At 45.3% G+C, this 19949-nt stretch overlaps 1 protein-coding gene across 3 annotated transcripts in view; it reads right to left on the bottom strand.

The window, feature by feature from the left end:
- The window catches only part of LHFPL3 (LHFPL tetraspan subfamily member 3), a 616531-nt gene that overhangs the window by 63437 nt on the left and 533145 nt on the right, over positions 1 to 19949 (bottom strand). Inside the window, exon 3 of one of the 3 annotated variants that reach the window (XM_070787246.1) lies at positions 19823 to 19850. The exons of the other annotated variants lie outside the window; for them this stretch is intronic. Coding sequence (XP_070643347.1) covers positions 19834 to 19850 — 17 coding nt within the window. The 3' untranslated portion in view covers positions 19823 to 19833. The remainder of the gene's footprint in view (positions 1 to 19822; positions 19851 to 19949) is intronic. 3 annotated transcript variants of the gene reach the window in all.

Genomic DNA, 19949 nt, shown 5'->3' with positions numbered 1-19949 from the left:
TATGTTCACAGCAGCACTAGTCACAATAACCAAGTGATGGAGACAATCTAAATGTCCTAGATGAATGGATAAAGATGGTGTGGTGTATATACACAATAGAGTAATACTCAGCCATAAAAAAGAATGAAACAATGCCATTTGCAGCAACATGAATGCAACTAGAGATGATCACACTAAGTGAAGTAAGTCAGAAAGAGAAGAAAAATACCATATGATACCACTTTTATGTGGAGTCTAAAATATTACACAAATGAACCTATCTATGAGATGGGAACACCAGAGCACCTGACCTGCCTCTTGAGAAACCTGGATGCAGATCAGGAAGCAACAGTCAGAACTGGACATGGAACAACAGACTGGTTCCAAATAGGAAAAGGAGTACGTCAAGGCTTTACATTGTCACCCTGCTTATTTAACTTATATGCCGAGTACATCATGAGAAATGCTGGGCTGGATGAAGCACGAGCTGGAATCAAGATTGCCAGGAGAAATATCAATAACCTTAGATATGCAGATGACACTGCCCTTATGGCAGAAAGCGAAGAAGAACTAAAGAGCCTCTTGATGAAAGTGAAAGAGGAGAGTGAAAAAGTTGGCTTCAAGCTCAACATTCAGGAAACTAAGATCATGGCATCTGGTCCCATCACTTCATGGCAGATAGATAGGGAAACAGTGGAAACAGTGTCAGACTTTATTTTTGGGGCCTCCAAAATCACTGCAGCTGGTGACTGCAGCCATGAAATTAAAAGACGCTTACTTCTTGGAAGAAAAGTTACAACCAACCTAGACAGCATATTAAAAAGCAGAGACATTACTTTGGCAACAAAGGTCCGTCTAGTCAAGGCTATGGTTTTTCCAGTGGTCATGTATGGATGTGAGAGTTGGACTATAGAGAAAGCTGAGTACCGAAGAATTGATGCTTTTGAACTGTGGTGTTGGAGAAGACTCCTCAGAGTCCCTTGGACTGCAAGGAGATCTAACCAGTCCAAAGGTGATCAGTCCTGAATATTCATTTAAAGGACTGATGCTGAAGCTGAAAGTCCAATTCTTGGGCCACCTGATGCGAAGAACTGACTCATTTGAAAAGACCCTGATGCTGGGAAAGATTGAAGGTGAGAGGAGAAGGGGATGACAGAGGATGTGATGTCGGATGGCATCACTGACTTATTGATAGTGACTTTGAGTAAACTCCAGGAGTTGGTGATGGACAGGGAGGCCTGGCGTGCTGCAGTCTGTAGGGTCACAAAGAGTCGGACACGACTGAGTGACTGAACTGAACTGAACTCATGAAACAGAAACTGACTCACAGAACAGACTTGTGGTTGCCAAGGGGAAGGCGGATGGACTGGGAGTTAAGGATCAGTAGATTACATATACAATGGATGGACAAGAAAATCCTGCTGTACAGCACAGGGAATGATATTCAGCGTCCTGGAGTAAACTATAATTTAGGAAAAGAATATAAAAAGGAATGTATACATATGTATAACTGAGTCAGTGTGCTGTAGAACAGAAATTAACACATTATAAATCAATTATACTTCAATAAAAAATAGTGGGAAAAAAGAATTCTTAACATATTTTGGATACAAGTCCATTATCAGGTACATAATTTCCAAATACTTTCCCTCTATTTGTGGTTTGTCTGAGAAATCTCTTTTTCACCTAGGGTTCCCCAAATGGAACACTGGAATTCTTTAGTCCAGCCATCTTTCAAACATTGAGTTTACACTGTGCCAGGCAGTGCGGTTCCCAGGATGAAAAGGAGCTGCCAGGAGGAGCTCACAGTCTTGCCTGTCGGGGGTGGGTGAGAAACATGCAAGGAAATGATTTTGGGCAAGACTGGGGTGGGGAAAGCTTTAGAAATACAGATATTCAGCTATCTCTAGTATTTGGTGAAATTCAGAACACACAGAAATGATTGATAAATATCTGAAATAAAGATTCAATCAGTAGCTAGATAAACTTGGGATCCTCTTGCCTCTCTTTTTTGAGTTGTGATGTTTTTATTTGCCACATAATTGAAAGAATTCTAAACGGCTTGTAACAAGCAACATTTCCATCACCATTAAACATCCCTAAGACTTTGGTCTTGGTTACAATGAAGACATGCTATCTGGGAGCTATTATCAGTTGGGTAACAGATTTAATGACCTGCCAGAACACAGGAGTAGTAAATTTTGAAAGACTCAGGCCAGGAAGCACAGAGCCCGCATAGATCCATAGATCTGGTGAGTTGGAGGGAGGGTGGCAGGAGTGTGAGGATGTGAGGGTGGGCAAAGGGTGCACTGATGAGGCGGGAGTGGCCAAAGAAAGGAACACCCAAGAGTGTCAAAGATGAATCCTGAGTGCACAACTGTGCCCCAGGCCTGCCCTGTTATGGGGAATGAACATTTCACCTTATAAGTTGAAAGGATAATTCACATAAAAGTATTCTCTGCAAGAAAGATCAAACTACAAAGTTTGAATGTCATGAGATAAGGGGCAATGAACAAATGTGAATTCACATGTTATTATGATTCTGAGGGCCTCCTGAAAACCAGCTCATTTGAACATAAGAAAGAATTACTTTAATGTAAACAGGCTCCCTTTTAGGCACTAAAACACTGTCAGCAGAAAGATACTCTTGAAAAATCTCTCCCATCTCTTTTTATATACGTCAAATATTAATTAAAGCAAATAAATTAGGTTGCAATTATGTGTAACTGTGAACTGTAGTATTAAGAGGAAATGCTCTTCAGCACAGCTAATTGGCATCTACTGTGATTTGTCCAAATTAATTTAATATCCAGAGTGAGGTTAATATTTTGAACATTCTAATAATAAAAAGAATTAGAGAAATGAGATTAGAGCAGCTGCCAGCTATGGATGACATTTCTTGGGAGTTCTATCACATTTCTGGGGTTACCTTCTGCTCACCCCAACATCAGTGGTCTCATCAGTGAGAGAAGACCCCACAGACCAGTTTCAATTAGGGATCTCCGAGCTTACAAAACGACTCATCCTTCCCTCCTCTGCCATCTCCCCCACAAAAACCCTGTCAGACTTTATTGTGATATTCTGAGAAGACCAAGACTAGCTTTGTAAAATGAACACAGTTAAAAGTCTTGCCAAGGGCCATGTCTCCCATTCTGAGATCTCCCACTCTTATGAAGGCAGTTTGCTCTAAATACCGGAATCCCCTTGGAAATATGCAGGAGAATAAATAAAATTGTGAGTGTGTGTGAATGAATGAGCACATTCATATATTGTTAAAAATCAGAATTTAAAAAATTAACAAACTGGTTTCAGGTTTTTCTTTCCCTTAATAGGATCACCTGCCACCGTTTTTCTTTGAAAATAATCTTAGTAACAACATGTTTACGTGACACATGATCCTTTTGGGAAGATGAGCTGAAGACTAAATAAACCTGACGGAAATACTCATGTGCACACATATGAACACACACACACTCCTATTTTCTCTTTGTTTGCAAAGTTTAAAGCAGCCCAGTGCTTCAACCTGCACGGCTATTAAAAGGACACCCTTATCCAGTATTTGGGTGGCCGGGGGCCTCAGCCATTGAGGCTGACTCAGTCCACTGCATTACTTGCTCCCACCCCACGCTGAACTAGAGAACTGGGGCCTCCCAGGACTGGGTACACCCACACTGCCCATACAGTGCCTCCTGGCCTCACTCTTCGGTGAGAAAAAGAAGTCCCAGGTGAGATCCTTTCCTCCTCTTTGCAGGGTTTTTGAAGACACATCTTTTACACAGGAAGGTGTGGGGATGGCCAAGTCCTCCAGACACCCAGGTTCTAAGTTCCAGTTTGGATACATCTCAAGTTGGCCATCCAGGAGTCCTTAAGGAAACTGCCCTGAGGTTCTTTCCTCGATACACAAACTGGGCCATTAGTCTTGGGTGAAGTTCCTGTTGTCCCAGGCCCCCTGCTCTAGGACTGGTAGAATTTTCTGCTTGGGCTTTTCCACCTAGCTGAAATTTCATAAAGTCATTTCTTGGACCTGGGACAGTGCCTACAATGACATTAGCATTTAGTATTTACTCTTTATTTTGCTTTTGCCATGAGTGAGGCAGGCTCTCTGCTAACAGCCTTCATACATTTTCACCTGTAACCCTTGCCCCATGAGACATGTATCAACATTCCCATTTCACCAGCATACAATCAGGCTTACAGAAGGGAGTGGTCCCTGAGTTGGTCAGTGGCCCCGCTAGGATTTGCACATTGTCTGTGCAATACTAACCACCATGCTGTTAGCTATTAGTGGTTGTTGCTTCTCAGATTCAGGGCTGTTTCCTGCACAGAACATCTGCATACAAGGTGGCCCAAAATGTTTGTTGACTGAGTGAAGGGGAAGAACTAACAGTTTTATACTGCTAACTTTATGCCAGGCAATGATCTGGGCACTTTATGAACATACACACCCAAACAATTCCAAGAGGCAAGTATCATTAACAACCCCATTTTACAGATGGACAAGGGAGGCATGGAGAGGTAATGTAACTTGTCCAAGGTCCTATGGCTGGCAGGTGGTGGACTTGGGATGTTATCGTGGGCAGTCTGACTGGTCCAGAGTCTGTGATCCTGAACATGACATATATTCCCACTCCTGAGCGAGCATCAACACATCCAAAAAGTGGCCATGAGGCTTTTATTCTGGTGGTGTAAGGGAGAGTTATTCTGGATGAGGAAACTCTTCTTGGAAGCTATCCTGGCCCCTGTAAACCTGCTCAGCTACTTCCCCCGCTGGGTTCCAGGAGCATCTGGTACTTAATGGCTTTCTTGTCTATTGCTCCTTGGCATATAGTATGTGATTTGGTACATTTTAAGTGAATAATCAGCTAAATGCAATCTCCTCCACACATTTCTTGACTGTGCAAGAAATTAGCTAAAGAGGGGAAAAGGGAAATTGAGAAATAATTTTAGAGATGAGAAGGAGAAGGACAAAAGCTGACAGGAAAGATAAAGATGAGATTGTGAGAAAAAGAATAGTAGGACCTAAATTAAAAATAACACTAAGTGAAAAGATGGAGTTTTGTTTTTCCTCCCAGAAAAACACATGTGTCTGCATCAGGGAGGAGACCTGCTCAGCAAAACATGCGAAACTTCCTCTCTAGGGCTGCCTGTGTACCATGAATGAGTGAGCCCAGTTTTATGAAGTTCATTCCCCCAGAGATGAAGTGGAATGAAGAGCATGGCCAAAGGAAGAGGAAATGGGCTTCCTAATCAGAGAAAACTGGGTTCAAATCCTGACCCAGCCAGTGACTCACGGTTTGAGCTTGAGCCAGTAACCTGATGTCTCTGGGCCTGTGTTATCACCTCTCCAATAAGGATAATAACCTAACCCATAGGGTTGGGTTAGAACTAAATGATGACAATTGAAGCAAAGTGCCTGGCATGCAGTACTTATTCAGTAAAAATGTCATCTGCCTTTTCCGCTGCACCCTGACATTCTGACTACAAGCTGCCCCAAGGCAGCTCAGGGTTTCTGCTACACAGACCTCAACTGAAGAGGAGCTGGTATAAGAGCAAAGATCCTGCAAACACAGTGCTTGCATTTTAGACAGGCTTTGATGTCACTGAAGCAAATGCAGAGGTGGCAACTGTGCTGCTTTATTTATCATTAGTGACCACACCTTTTGGTAGATGTGCTTTGAAAATGGAGGCAGGGGAGTCGATTTCGTTTGGCCAGAATGGAATTCAATACACTCTAAAAATAAATCGAAATGTTTCCAACTAGAAGATCAACCTTCTACTCATCATTTGCATTATTCACTTTATAGGATTTTTGAGAGGAAGAGAGAGAAGTTAAATGGAGGTCAAAGAAAATGAGGGGAATATGATCTAGAATCAATAATGCAAAGCCATTTCTATTCTTATTTCTTTTCAGGGCAGTTTAGGGGTTCCAATTAGAGAAACCCATTAAGCCAAATATGAAGGGCAATTAAATCATTATCCAGCTCTGCATAAATGGGCTTTGCTGTCCACCTCTGAGACAGTGAAGGTTGTTTGCAGACTTTCAGATGCTGTACAGCATCTTCCCACATGTGCTGTCCTGGGATTGGGCTTCTAAACAGCTGGGCTCCTCTCCCAGCTCTGACACTGGCAGCTGCTCACGTATGTGTGTGTGTGTGTGTGTGTGTGTGAGAGAGAGAGAGAGAGACAGAGAGAGAGACAGAGAGAGAGAGACAGTTTACCTCTGACCCTCCCTGGATGAGTGTTCTCTGGCTATACCTACTTCCAGGTTGACCACGGGGAGGTGTGGATAAAGTGCCTTGAAAAGCTGGCCCTGGGGTGCTGCAGGTTCAGATCCATGACCAGCTTTGAGCTTTGCAGGAGGAGGCAGTCAGATCTGGGACCCACTCAGGGACCAGGAACCTAGGGCAACACTGGCAGCTCATACACAGAAAGGTAGAGCCTGCCCTTCTCCAAATAACTGAGGCCAGAACATCAAACCTTCTGTTGGCTGGAGGGGAATGGCAGTGTCATCCTGTGCCTGAGGTCAGAGAAAGCTGGGTTCCAAAGCAGCCCTATCAGTGTGTAATGAGAACTGTGCTTACTGATGCCAAGAAGCTCAGAATCAAATCTGACGCTCAGCTGCAACAACTTTTATGATTAGCATATTTGAATTGGTTCCATTCCTTGGTTCTGAGTTTTCTCTTTTAATAATATATGTATTTTTTATTGTATATATATCCTTTATTATAAATAATATATAGACATGTATGCATGTATACTTTATTATAAGTGGAGTCAGATCCTTTTTTGGAGATGTCATTTTCGGCCCAATAGAAGTGGCTGGGTGATGATAACATTTAAGATTCATTGAACTTCCCTGGTGGTCCAGTGGTTAAAGAATCTGCCTGCCAACGCAGGGGACATGGGTTCTATCCCTGCTCTGAGAAGATCCCACATGCCTTGGAGCAACTAAGCCCATGCATCACAACTACTGAGCCCGCGCTCTAGGGCCCGCAAACCGCAACTACTGAACCGGTGAGCCCCAACTACTGAAGCCCGAGCGCCTAGAGCCTGAGCTCAACAAGAGAAGCCACTGTAATGAGAAGCCCAAGCATTGCAACGAAGAGAAACCCCCACTTCCCGCAACGAGAAAGGCTTAGAGCAGCAATGAAGATCCAGCACAGACAAAAATACATAAATTTTAAAGCAAGATTCATTAATTAACTCAAAGAGTTCATCCTCAAATAATCTTTTTTAGCATCTATCTCTTTGGGATAATTCACAAGCCTAATAAATCTGGGTTATAGCCTTAGACCCTCTGTGGTCTTTGAAGTTGTTTAATCTCAAGTCTCAGGATAAAAATCACTGCCCCATTTACTGAATAAAGTGCTACAGGGATCAAATAAAATAATGAATTCCTTTGAATTGAGGCTTTTTTAAGAAGTACAAGAATGGTTCAGCCATTCTTAATGTACAAATCATTGTTGCTTGATGAGGAAGATCAACTGGGAGGAGTGAGGAAGAAGATGAAAGTGTATTACACACTTCGCTTGATATTTTCTAGTGGCTCCTCTGGATCCCTTCTCCACCCAGCCCTACATCCTAGGAGGCTGATCCCCTTGGACTGCGTTAATCCACCTGTTTTGCCCTCTTAGCTGCAGCCAATAGGAAACACTGGCAGGAGACCAGAAGAGAGAGCAGTTAGGGGATCTTTTCTCTTAGGAGCCACAGGTTTGTGGTAGCATCCTTCTACTGAAGGCCACAGCTCCTGGGAGAAGCCCTCTCCCGCAGCCAGCTACCAAAACACGTATCTCCAGCTCTCGCCAGCTTTTTGTAACCACTCCCTATGTAATGGCTCCCTCTGCTGGTAACGCCTCACCACCACTCTATGTTCTTTAGTCCTCCCCACTCTAGTCAAGACTCTGGTTTTTCCTGTGGTCATGTATGGATGTGAGAGTTGGACTCTGAAGAAAGCTGAACGCTGAAGAATTGATGCTTTTGAACTGTGGTGTTGGAGAAGACTCCTGAGAGTCCCTGGGACTGCAAGGAGATCCAACCAGTCCATTCTGAAGGAGATCAGCCCTGGGTGTTCCTTGGAAGGACTGATGCTGAGGCTGAAGCTCCAGTACTTTGGCCACCTCATGCGAAGAGTTGACTCATTGGAAAAGACTCTGATGCTAGGAGGGATTGGGGGCAGGAGAAGGGGACGATAGAGGATGAGATGGCTGGATGGCATCACCAACTCAATGGACGTGAGTTTGAGTGAACTCTGGGAGTTGGTGATGGACAGGGAGGCCTGGCATGCTGCGATTCATGGGGTCGCAAAGAGTCGGACAGGAGTGACTGAACTGAATTGAACATCTTTGTAAATAGTTGCTTGAATAAACTCTCTTAATTACTCTGATGGAGGGCGTCTGTTTCCTTTTGGAATCTGGTTGTGTCCCCTCAGAGGCACAGCCATCATAAAACCTCCTTAGGGTAGATATCATTGCTCATTTTATAGATGAGAAAAAGACACGGTTAAATAAATTTCCCAAGGTCCTATAAACTGTAACCTATACAGCTAGGTATCAAACCTTTGTCTTACGTCCTTTCTATCCATCTCATGTACTCTTCTATGGGTAAAGGGTTTTCTTTTTTGATACTTTATTAGGACCTATAGAATAATGCTCAACGACAGCTTGTGGTGAAGACATCTTGTCCTTTACCTTAAAGGGAGGACTTCCAGAGTGTCACAGTTAAGAATGATGTTTGCCATTGATGGATTTGTAGCGGATACCCTATATACAGGGTCACAACGAAGTTGTCCTGTATTCCAAGTTTTCCAAACTTTAAACTTTTCTTAGATCGCTGAATACTTTCTTTTTCTGTGACTACATGAATGAATGTTGGCTTTTCAACTTCAATGTGATATATGATGAGTTTAGTTCCGGGCAGGTGCAGATCATCAAAGATCTTGGTGATGGAAGAGATGTGAAGAGAGGAAGCTGGAATTTCCATCTCCATATCCACTGAACTTGGAAGCTTGAACCTAATCACCTCCCCAGAAGGTCCTTCCATGCTCTGCCGTTAAGAGAGCGGAGAGTTTCTCATCGGCCTGGGGGGAACCAGTCTCCTGTGGTGCCTCTTCTGGCCACTATATAGCATGGGGCTACAAAAACCTGTCCGATCTCTCTTCCTCTGGAGAGCCCTTAGGACATGGCCAGAGGACCTGTGTCAGGTACTTTCATCATCTCAGTTCTTTCTGAACGTGCAAGGAATGTTCTCTAGGCTTGCTTTAAATGTGATGTCTACAGCTGAAGTCAGCACTGCAGGCCTGGTTCAAGTACTGTTAAATGGGGGGACACTCCCTTCCTCGCTCTAGACATTTTATCTTTTACAGCCTGAGATTCCATCAGCTTTTTTCCCCCACAGTATTGTTGCCCAGTGGCCCTGCCATTTAACTAAATCCCCGTGGTTTTCCTCCATATAGGTCTTGACTTATGACCTCCCTGTGTGGTTGGATGGTAGGAACCATGGTCAGGTCCTTGTATTGATCTTTGTTGAATTTCATGCTATTAGAGCCAACCTGTCAAAATCTTTTGGATCCATATACTGTTATTCAGCAATATGACATCCCACACAGCTTTGTTGTCTGATACAGTCGTCAAAATCATAGAGGCAAAGAGTAGAATGGTGGTTCCCAGGGGCTGGGGGCAGGGGAGAGGGAATAGGGAGTTGAAAGAAAAAGAACTCAGGAGGAAGAGGAATCTCTGGGATAGAAATAGGATGGATTCAATGGTGAGGGGATAAAAAGTGTGCCAATAAAGATCTGAGATGGACAGGAGGGGATCTGAAGTTGTTACTGGATGAGCATCACGCCAGCAGAGGGGCTGGTGGGGTCCACCGGGGGTGGAGGTGTATTTTGAACCTGAGCAAAGGCGAAGCAGTTTGGAGTCATTTCTGGAAGGGAAACGTGAAGGACCAACAGGGAACAGATGAAGGAGGTCCCCATGGGCGATGGATGAGTGCTCAGGGGTGGTTAGTCTTGGGTCTTTCTCCAGCAGTGCTTGGCTACCTAGGAACAGAGGTGGGGAAAGCAGACGGGGTGTTGGTGGTGATCCTGCATGTGGGGTTCTCAATGTGGGGGAAGAAGCTTGGGGTCCTGACAAGGTCTGAGGAGGGCAGGGCAAGACACCCTCTCTGTCTACAGTTAAGTTTAGGAGGAGGGGTCTCTGGATGCAGCTTTGCTTTCAGGAACCAAATTGTGAGGGGTGGCTGGGAGGCTTGTGAATTGTAGTTTGCTGTAAGACCTGAGTCTGCCCCGGGTCAGGGACTTGAGCCCCGAGGGCTGCTTTGCCCCCATAGGAACACCTGTAATGTAAGAGGGGTGAGAAAAAGTCTTACAGATTGGTTAAGGTGGTTTGGGGTGAAAAACATCTGCAATGCTTATTTTCAGGGCAAGTCTAAAGGGTCTTCAAGATACTTTCACAGTTTTCCTATTGACAGTGAGATAGTCTGGTTGGTATTCAGTCTTCACAGCAGGCTGGGACATGGCTAGAATTTACCAACTTATTTTAAGTAGACTTTAACTGCCACAGAAGCTGCTACACAGTAATGATTGCAAACCACATGCACCGTTTCTTTCCTGCAGAACCTTCAGTCAGAAAATCTCCCTGCTGTTCTCAGGCGTAGCTTCGCTCTTTGTTTTTAGGAATGAGAATGAGGGGGGCAGTTTTGGGAGCCAAGTAAATTTTTATCAGTATTCAGGAAGGAGGAAAATGATGGACTTTAACACACTGAAAGATGTAAAAATTACATTTATCTTTGCATGACAAAGAGGCTTCAGTTCCAAATTTACTGCCCCCAGGAGCAGTTTTGCTTGAGTAAGAACAGCTAAACTGGCAATTATTCTGACATCACACTAATGCAAGGGAGCTCGAAGCTCTGTCCCCTGAGAGAATTTTAGGAAGGCAAGCCACGCAGCTCAATGGGCTCAAAGCCGCTCAAGGAAGTTGGGGATTCTGAGTTTTAACTCTGGACTTTCTACATGATTCAACATTTTGGTAACTGGGACCATCTTGACAATGATTCATTTTGTATCCCCAGAACCTGGCATGCACTGGTGCTTCATGGGTTTAATACACAACAAATCACCACTGGAATAGAAACTGGAGGGCACATGGTGGTACGCACTTCACAGCGTCACCTCCTAGTTTTTGCGTTATTAGGAAAAGGAAAATAACCACGATGGCTGGAGTGGTGGTGAAGAGCCTGTGTTCTGGAAGTAGACTGTTGAGAGTGAATCCATGTTCAACTGTCAACTCGTCGGAGAGCTCCACTGGGCTATCTTCATCTGTAAAGTAGGACAATATACTTGTGCCTACTTCACAGATGATTTGGAGGAAGAAATGAGATAATACAGGCAAAGCCTCTGGCATATGGCAAAATCACAACGATGCAAGGGAGTGGGAGTCTTATAGCCATTATCATGGTTACATTTTCCTCTAATCCTCCTAAAGATTGACTTCTCAATCCTGGCTTGCACCCTGAGGTTTTCCTAAGTACCCCAAACATGCAGGATGTCCCTGTTCAGAGAGAAGGCATGAGGATCAGCTGACTCACAGAAGCCGGCACCATGCGCAGGTCACGGTACTTCCTCAGTTGGTGCTTACAGAGAGGACGAATGTTGAAGGAACCTGCTCTTGACTTCTGGGAACTACAGTGAGTTGCTCAGCTGTGTTCAACTCTTTGTGACCCCATGGACTGTAGCCCACCAGGCTCCTCCATCCATGGGATTCTCCAGGCAAGAATACTGAAGTGGATTGCCATTTCCTTCTCCAGGGGATCTTCGCGACCCAGTGATCAAACCTGGGTCTCCCACATTGCAGGCAGACTCTTTACCATCTCAGCCACCAGGGAAGTCTCCTAGTTAATTAAAAAATGCCCAAAGAATCAGAATTGGTAGATCTGGGCAGAATGCACGCCATAGGATTTTAAACCAATTCCCCCAGTGGTTCTGACGCGACACTTTAGGGCAGCCTAAAGGCCTCCACTGAGAAACTCCAGGGGTTGCTTAAAAGTGTGATCTGTGCTGATGTTCTTTTACCTTTAGGTTTCCTTCTGTCTTCAGTGAGTGAAAGAGTGAAAGAAATGAAATCACCTTCAGTCATGTATTGGGTTGGGAAGGTCTGAGCCCAAGAAAATTCTGGGGCTCAGAACTTGAGCCCTAGAAGTTGGGTGGTATAAGCATGGACACGCTTAAAGGGTTTGCCACAGAGATCTCGAGTTATGTGGACATCCTGTTTGTCTGGAAAACCTCCAGAAGGGCTATTCTTTCGATTGTTAAGCTAGAAGCCTATCTGTTTCTCGGTCTGACATTTCAGGATGACTGAATTTTCCACTTCAGAATTAAAGGAAGAAATGCTCTTCAATGCCATTATAAATAATTCAAAATCCAAGAGGGTTTATGGCCTGCAGTCCCACTGCAAGTCCAGGAAGGATGTGTCTAGATCAGCAATATATGTATATTACTAGGAAATAAATGCTAGGCTCATCAGTCTGGAGGGGAGACATGTCTGTGTATTTCTATGATTTGTCTAAGGAGTTACACTTTGCCAGAGTCTGGCTACTACCTCTCACCTCCAGTTGAGGTCACCAGTCTGTTTTATTACCACACGGTGCTACAAGGTACCACTCTGCCTTCCCCACTAATCTCTTATTGTAGATGTTGCCTTGAACCGGTCTTAAGATTCAATTATTAATCAGAACTAATTTAACAGGCTGTTGATGCCAGGAATGAAATTTTTTAAATTTGCAAAGCTGGGATAAGCTGATCAAGGAGAATGGTATGATTTCACAGGAAATACATTAAGCTTCCCATGACTGCCTAAAGAGCTTACCAGGGTTCATGGGAATGCAGAGAAAGGTATGTTTGGGTGGATGGTTACTGGTCCACAGAGAGTAATTAGGAGGAATTTGCAAACATAGCAGGCCTCAGTTTAGCCAAAATTTTCTTAACCTGTAAGGATCACAATGCTACTATACTCTTTAAAAAATCTTGTTTAAAATGTAGCACCACAAATTTTACTTAGACAAATGGTACTCCAGAGATATTTTCTGCACTGAAATCTGTTTTATTTCCTTTTATCATACCAAAGTGGTGAGATGTTATAATCTTATTATCTTTGAGGCACCAGACTTCAGACAGGAGGCTGATAAATGACCTAAATCATTTGCCATATACTGGAAATACAGAGGAATCTGTGTTAAGTGTGAGAAGCTGTTTTTGAAGACATTTTCTCATCAATTAATGAACTGACCTCACCCCAGAACTCTCACACTGCCCTGTGCTTATCTGAGGTTACCTAGAAATGTGATGGGTGATCATCTAAATGCAAGAATCTGTTTTTTTTCATTTTTCTGTTTCCTCCTTTCTTTTTCCGCCTGTAGATGAACGTTGAGGAAGGTTGACATTACTTTTAGTCACAGACGGGGACCTCCCCATCTCGTCGCAGGATTAGAATTTGTTCTGTAATATGGTGCAAGCTTTAAGTGGTCATGTGCAAGTCAGGAGGGACTGCGAGCTGCACCATTTGCGGACTCAGTGTTAGACGAAAATTGTTCAAAAAGCAGAAAAAAGGGCCATTCAAGATATTAAAATACAAAGTTTTTTCTTTTTTTTTTTTTTTTCCTGTGGTCGCTCTCTCTTGCCTCGTCATGAAGTTTGTTTCCACTCTTTCTTTTTGCTTATTGTGGTAATAGACATGTAACATAAAATTTGCCACTTAACCTCTTTTACATTTACACATTCCATGCACATCTTAAGCAATACAGTTCAGCTGTATTAAATACATTCCCATTGATGAGCAACCACCACTGGCCATGGTGCTTTTTACTTCCAATTTAATGTCCCTCTGAGTAAATAAAAATTAAAAATTTAAACAGCATGAATTTTACTATGTGTTTTTACATCGTGCAACGCCAGTTTTAAATGCAAATATCAGAGCATTTAACTTTTTTGTGCAATCACTTAAATCACACAAATATATTTTGTCCCTGAGGGGTGCCTCGAGCTGGCCAGAAAAAGTAAATACAGATAGATTCAGGAAGACTGGGAAGGAAGAGAGGGTTCCCCAGGCACAGAGTGGGCTCCAGAGAGTGGCGGGGTTGGGCCTCTGGCTCGGGGACACTTCAGAGCCTCACTGGCACCCAGAAGCCTTGTCCTGCGTGCTTCTCATCCCTGATGGCTGCTGCTGTTCCCCCTCTCGCCAGCTGAGGGTCACACTGTTCCCTGGCTCGGGGAAGGCCTTGGGGTTCTCCTCTTCCCGTCATGGGATACACAGGTGGGAATCTCCAGCCCTCAGCAGATGGGTGGACCCCCCCACCCCGGGTACTGCAACCTCTGCACTAGGTAAATGGGTCAGGGCGGGCAACAGGTTCTTCCCTCACTGAGTTGCGGCCTCCTATCCACTGTCCACCAGACACGCTGCAGCAGGACCCAATTTCAAGGTGGGGGCTGCAGAGCTTTCAGCCCTAAGCATGGGGCCCTTCTGAGCCTGGGACCCTGTGGGACTACCCTGGTCGTGCACTCATAGTGCCCCGGGTACAGGAGCAAGAACAAAGAAGCAAGAGGAGGCTCGGCGCTACCCACCTGCGAGGCCGGCCCCACCCACCCCAACTAGCAAATGGGGTCCTTCCTGACCCAGGGGCAGCCCTGGGAAGAGCAGACTTATTCTCTGGACAAAAGCTTTCTCTTCTCTTTACTACTGCCCTGTTGGCAGCATTTTCCCCTTTTATTCTTCCTCTTGCTTCCTGCCGACTTAAGCCTGGTGCTTTTACCAGACCCCAGGGCTGGGGACAGTGTGGCTTGCACTCCTTCTGAACACAGAGTTTAAAATTCGACACTGTTTGTGGCTTCTTTTTGAATTTTCCTTTGCTGCTCTTCCCCTTCCTTGCTTCCCTGCTGTCTCCCTCTGTCTGAGCGAGGGGAGACGGGAGATCTGTCTTTTAATTATGCTTTACAGTAAATTAAGGTGACATTCCCTGCGTGGCAGGATGCCTGTGGTTTCAGCAGTTAATGCTGGTGAGGCTCTTTGGGCTCCTGGGGTGGGGTAGGGGAACTGCTTTTCAGGACTATGGGAGGCCCAACAAGAAGAGGAGAGGGGAGAAAAAGCTGGAGAAATTCACAGAAGCACAGAAAACACAGGAAAGGAAGCAGGAGGAAATGGGTGAGGGAAGAAGATGGAACGAAAATGTCAACAAAGGAAGGGAGGAAAGGAGGAGGGGGAGGAGGAAAGGGAGCGAGTACGTTTGCCTGCTCTACCCACGTGGTTTGAAAGACTAGAGGCTTGACTTGGTAAAGATGCTGCCCCAAGCAGACATACTCGTGCACACAAGCCTCTTGACAAGGACTGAGAATCCTGGGTGGAGGCAAGGAATGTCAGTACCACATCTCTCACTCTGTTCCTGTCAGATTCTTGAAAATGTGAGTGCTTAGGGGTCCTGAAATGTGCTTAAGAGTCTTCTCGGAGCACAGCCCAGTGAATTAGCACCCCATGAAGGTGTGGGTGCTTGGCAGAGAACTGGGAGGGGGATGTGTGTTTAAATGGGAATGTTCAATGGGATAGAAGAACGCTGGCAAATCCCCCCCCTGGATCTCCCAATAGGGCCCACAGCTGTGATGAGAAGACCTGGGACTTTTCATTCACAAGAATCTTCACAACAAATGAACTCTATTTTTCTAGAGTGATCAAGGCAGGTGCCATAGAAGCCAACTGCACTCATAACCTCAAGTCTTGAAAATTCTTTCCTCCTAACAGTATTAAAATGAACCGAAGTCTTGGGCCTCACTGAGAAAGTACCACTAAATCTCGAATTGTTCAAGAAGGGAAAAGAAAAGGGCAACTTGCTATCTGATGGGCTCATAGCCAAGATGGCACACAGCTTCTTGGTCGAGTCTGACATAGCACCCAGAGATCCAGACCCACAAGGATCTGCAGGCGTCCTGCTCTTGCTGTTCCCGCAGTAACTAGTGTCTCTTTCCAGAGGAAGGGCTTGTGTTGAATTATGATACAGACCCCACTGAGATCTTCCTTACAGCTGCAGCAACACCTCATCTGCCAAGGGAGACCTCCGTCAAAGACCTGGAGTATCTGATAGGTTTACTGAGGTTTCTCTCACGACCGGGGAAATATGAGAACACTATTTATCTCTCATTCAAGAGAGGAAGCTAACCCGTGCTGGCGAAGCTGGCTCTGCTCTTTTTAGAACAGACTTCCTCAACACGGTGGTGTGTGGATCTCTCCCATCAGAATTATATGGAATGATGGCTTATGAATCATCTTTCTGTATCCTCACCACAGAACTACTAAATCCCTGTGGGTGAGGGGGTCAGCACCCACATTTAAATAAGCTGAGAGTTTGCCATCACTTATATACTGATGTTTGTGAATCACTGCTTTTAGCGGGGGGCCGCAAACCAGGGCAAGTCTCACTGTCACCTGGAAGCCTGAAAGACACAGGTGGCGGGACCCCTCTCACAGAGCTTCTGATTCAGTAGGTCCAGGTGGGTGGGGCCTGAGCATCCGCATCGCTAACAAGTTTCTGGGTGATGCTGACGCTGCTGGTCTGGGGACCACACTTTGAAAACCACTGGGTTAAACAATTAAAAACAATTTAGCCTTGTGTCAGTCAGGTGTAACCTACTTACTGCTCCCGGGAAGCCCTGAGGAACAGTGTGGGAGGCGGTGGCGGGCTGGTGTTCTGTCCCTTTGGGAGCTGAATGCCTGGGAAACAGTATAGGGTCCCCTGACCCCAAAGCCAGGTGGGTCAACACTGGGGCCCCGGGGGACAAACGTGGGCACATGTGCCGGTCAGACGCCCTTCAGACTCTAGGGAACTCAGTTTGGTTTCAGGTAACAGTGGGCTTAGGGTATTGTCTTAGGGCAAGTCTTGAAGGGTCCCGCAGATCCCAGAACTAAGCTGGGATAACCAGAGGCAGACAAGAAGGCAAAATCACCATCACCATGGCAGACAAGAAGGCAAAATCACCATCACCAACACCTGGGCATGTTCCCACATCGACAGCCTCCACGGAGCGCCAAAGTCGTGTCTGGCTGTGTTTTGGGGCTGTCCACAGAGTCTGACTTTCTCCCCTCCCACCACAGTCTCCTGTAGTTACCAGTACGGCCACTAGAGGGCTCAGCAGGACAATGATTATCCCGAAGGGGCCGGGAAGGAGCTGGAAGAGGCCTGAAACACAGGCCTGAATTTCCAAAAGCTGCTCCCTCCCATTGACAAGGTCTACTGGCATTTTTCAACCTTATGTGAAGTGCCATGCAAATGTAGCTTTAAGAGTCCGTTAGAGCAACCCTTCCAGCCAGGTTTGCTGCCTACAAAGCCTCTACTCCACCAAAATGCTGGAGCTGAAATTCTGTCCCAGTAGTACTTTTCAAGGTCACAGCTCTTAGCAGTTCTCCATTTTGTCCAGCAGCATTAAGAACCTAAGACATGCACAGGAAGTTATCCACTTCTGTATTTCCACCTCCCTGTCCTGTTCTTCCCACCCAACTCTAAATCAGCATCAGATACAGGGAAGACGGCTGCAGACCTGATGCACTATCTTGGAAATAATTGCGTGTTAATCCAGACTGGATCTATGGAAACCAAAATGGGCCACATGTTAAATCAGTGATGATCCTTTGCTTTTTAACAAAGATTCATCATAAAATGCCTTGGATTTACCATGGAAAAAGAAATCTCTATTAACACGACACAGCACATTTGGTTAATCTCTGTATTTCTAATTTTACATAAACAAGGAGTGTATCTCAAAACTCTTCTGGAAGTTTGCACACATGGGTCTCTACACTTGCCTTAAGTGACTTTCAGATTAGGTTTGGACAGCCTCAGTGACTTCCCTGGCCCCATTAGTTCATTAAGCAACACACTAAAAGGAGAAAATGTGACTTAATTCAGCTACTGAGTGTCCTTAAGTTCCAGAGCTCTAATCACCGGTGTCTTGGAAAGAGGTGGATACCAGCCAGGTAACCTCAGACTGCAGAAATCAGCATAACCGGGATGACTAAACGTGGGGTTAGCCACGTCCACCTATGATGTGGTAGGTCTGTGTGGGGAGGGCAGGCTATTTGCCTTTCTCCTGCACCTTGTCCCTCCTGCCCTCATCGTTCCTCACTTAATAACAGAGACTCACAGGGCTCTTGTTCCTCTGGGCTGTCTCTTTGCACATAGCCCAACTATAACTTTCTCCATAATCCTACAGAGAGAAATGAATACTGCTGGGAGGAAGCTGCATGGAAACAGCTGAGTTAGAAGCAAACTTATCACTTACTTTTTTGAAGCTGGCTGTTGTCGAAGTCATTTTATAGATGAGGAGCCCAAGGTCCAGAGAGGCAGTGTAACTCTCCCAAGCTCATCCAGATGTAGTGGCAGAGCCAGGACTGGGACCTAGGGTCCTTTCTTGGGATGAAATCAAAGTGACTCCTTCACTTCATTCATTTCCTGGTTGTGTACAGAAAATGTACACATTTCCTGTACATTTCTCATTTCCCAAAGAGAAATGAGCTAGGGGCAGCACATTAATAGGTGCTCTGATGGAAAGAGAACTGAGTTGCAATACAGGCTCTGCCCCATTTGGCCAGGGTGCTTTCCCTCAATCATCTGTGAATTAAGGGTTCTGGAGTGAATAATCCATCTCTAAGGACCCTTAAGCTCCACAATTCTTTGTGTGTCTAAATGATGGGTAGGGGTCCCAACACTGCAGGGGGAATAAGTACTTAGTCACATCTCATGAAAGTCCCTGCAGTTTCCAATTCTTGTCACCACGACAAGTAACTTGTAAAGTTTCCTCCTACCCAATTTTTCCCTTTCAACACACATTTGAAACTTCAGGGAGACTGAGAAGAGGAAGTTCCATCCCTGAAGTCACAGTCAGGTGGGGAGGCTGTACTGGAAGTCAGGACTCTGTGTCAGGTGCAGATTCCTTCTCCCCAACTTACTTATTTGGTAAATCTAGTTTATCACATTGAATTCACTCAAAGTGGAAATACGGTTTATGTAGATTCAAGGAACACCAAAAGAGAATGTGTATGTGTGCACATGCGTGTGTGTGTACAATAAAAGGCCAATATAACCCCTATGTGGCTTAAACACCATTCTCCTTTCTCATTCATAATCACGTTTGTTCAGTATATTTATATGTGTCCACCATATACACAGGTACAGAGAAAACAATCAACAAAGGAGAAGATTTCCACTTTTCTCCATAGCTCATTTTAACCCTGTTGCATGGTATTTATTTTCACATGGCATTCACACCTGTGAAGACTCACAGAGCAATTATCTGTTTAGGCTGGTGGCCCCAGAAGAACACCGCACAGCAAAGATGCGCTGGTGACCACCGCCTGCATGAGGAGCCTACACACGTTTTCACTCTGTGGAGTAGAATGCTGCCGTGAGAACGTGGACACACGCCCAGAATCCTAAAAGCTGACAATATGAGGGCTCATTGTCAGAGAACAATAATCAAACGCTTTCCCCAGGCGTCCCCAGCTCCTTCCCAGGGAGGTGCCAGGCTGACAGCGGCAGTTCTCTGGGCATTGTGGGAGAGAGAAATACAAATACAGAATCAGGAACAAAGACAGGAGCTCTATGGCTTAAAAGTGACGGTTCATGCGGCCCCACTGCCAAGCGGCGGAAGCGGGATCAGAGCAGCGGAGGAAGCATGCGGGGATGGCAGGCGGAAGCGCACGCAGCACAGCCGGCCACAGCAGCCATGCTCACACTCTGGTAGGCGGAAGCGCACGCAGCACAGCCGGCGCCACAGCAGCCATGCTCACACTCACATGGCGTGGTCTCACACTACCTTAGTGTGCTTTAAGCATGTCCATCATCTGAGAGTTTAGGAGGGAAAAACAGAAGGGTTAAAGGCACAATAAATTAAGAGCTTGCACTTTTATTTTTAAAGGTTAAAAATCACAGTGTCATTCCTG

Source organism: Bos indicus, chromosome 4, assembly GCF_029378745.1.
Source record: "Bos indicus isolate NIAB-ARS_2022 breed Sahiwal x Tharparkar chromosome 4, NIAB-ARS_B.indTharparkar_mat_pri_1.0, whole genome shotgun sequence".
NCBI classification, from domain to species: Eukaryota; Metazoa; Chordata; class Mammalia; order Artiodactyla; family Bovidae; genus Bos; species Bos indicus.
Note: the sequence above shows the minus strand (reverse complement) of the source record. Positions and strands in the feature narration are given on the sequence as shown.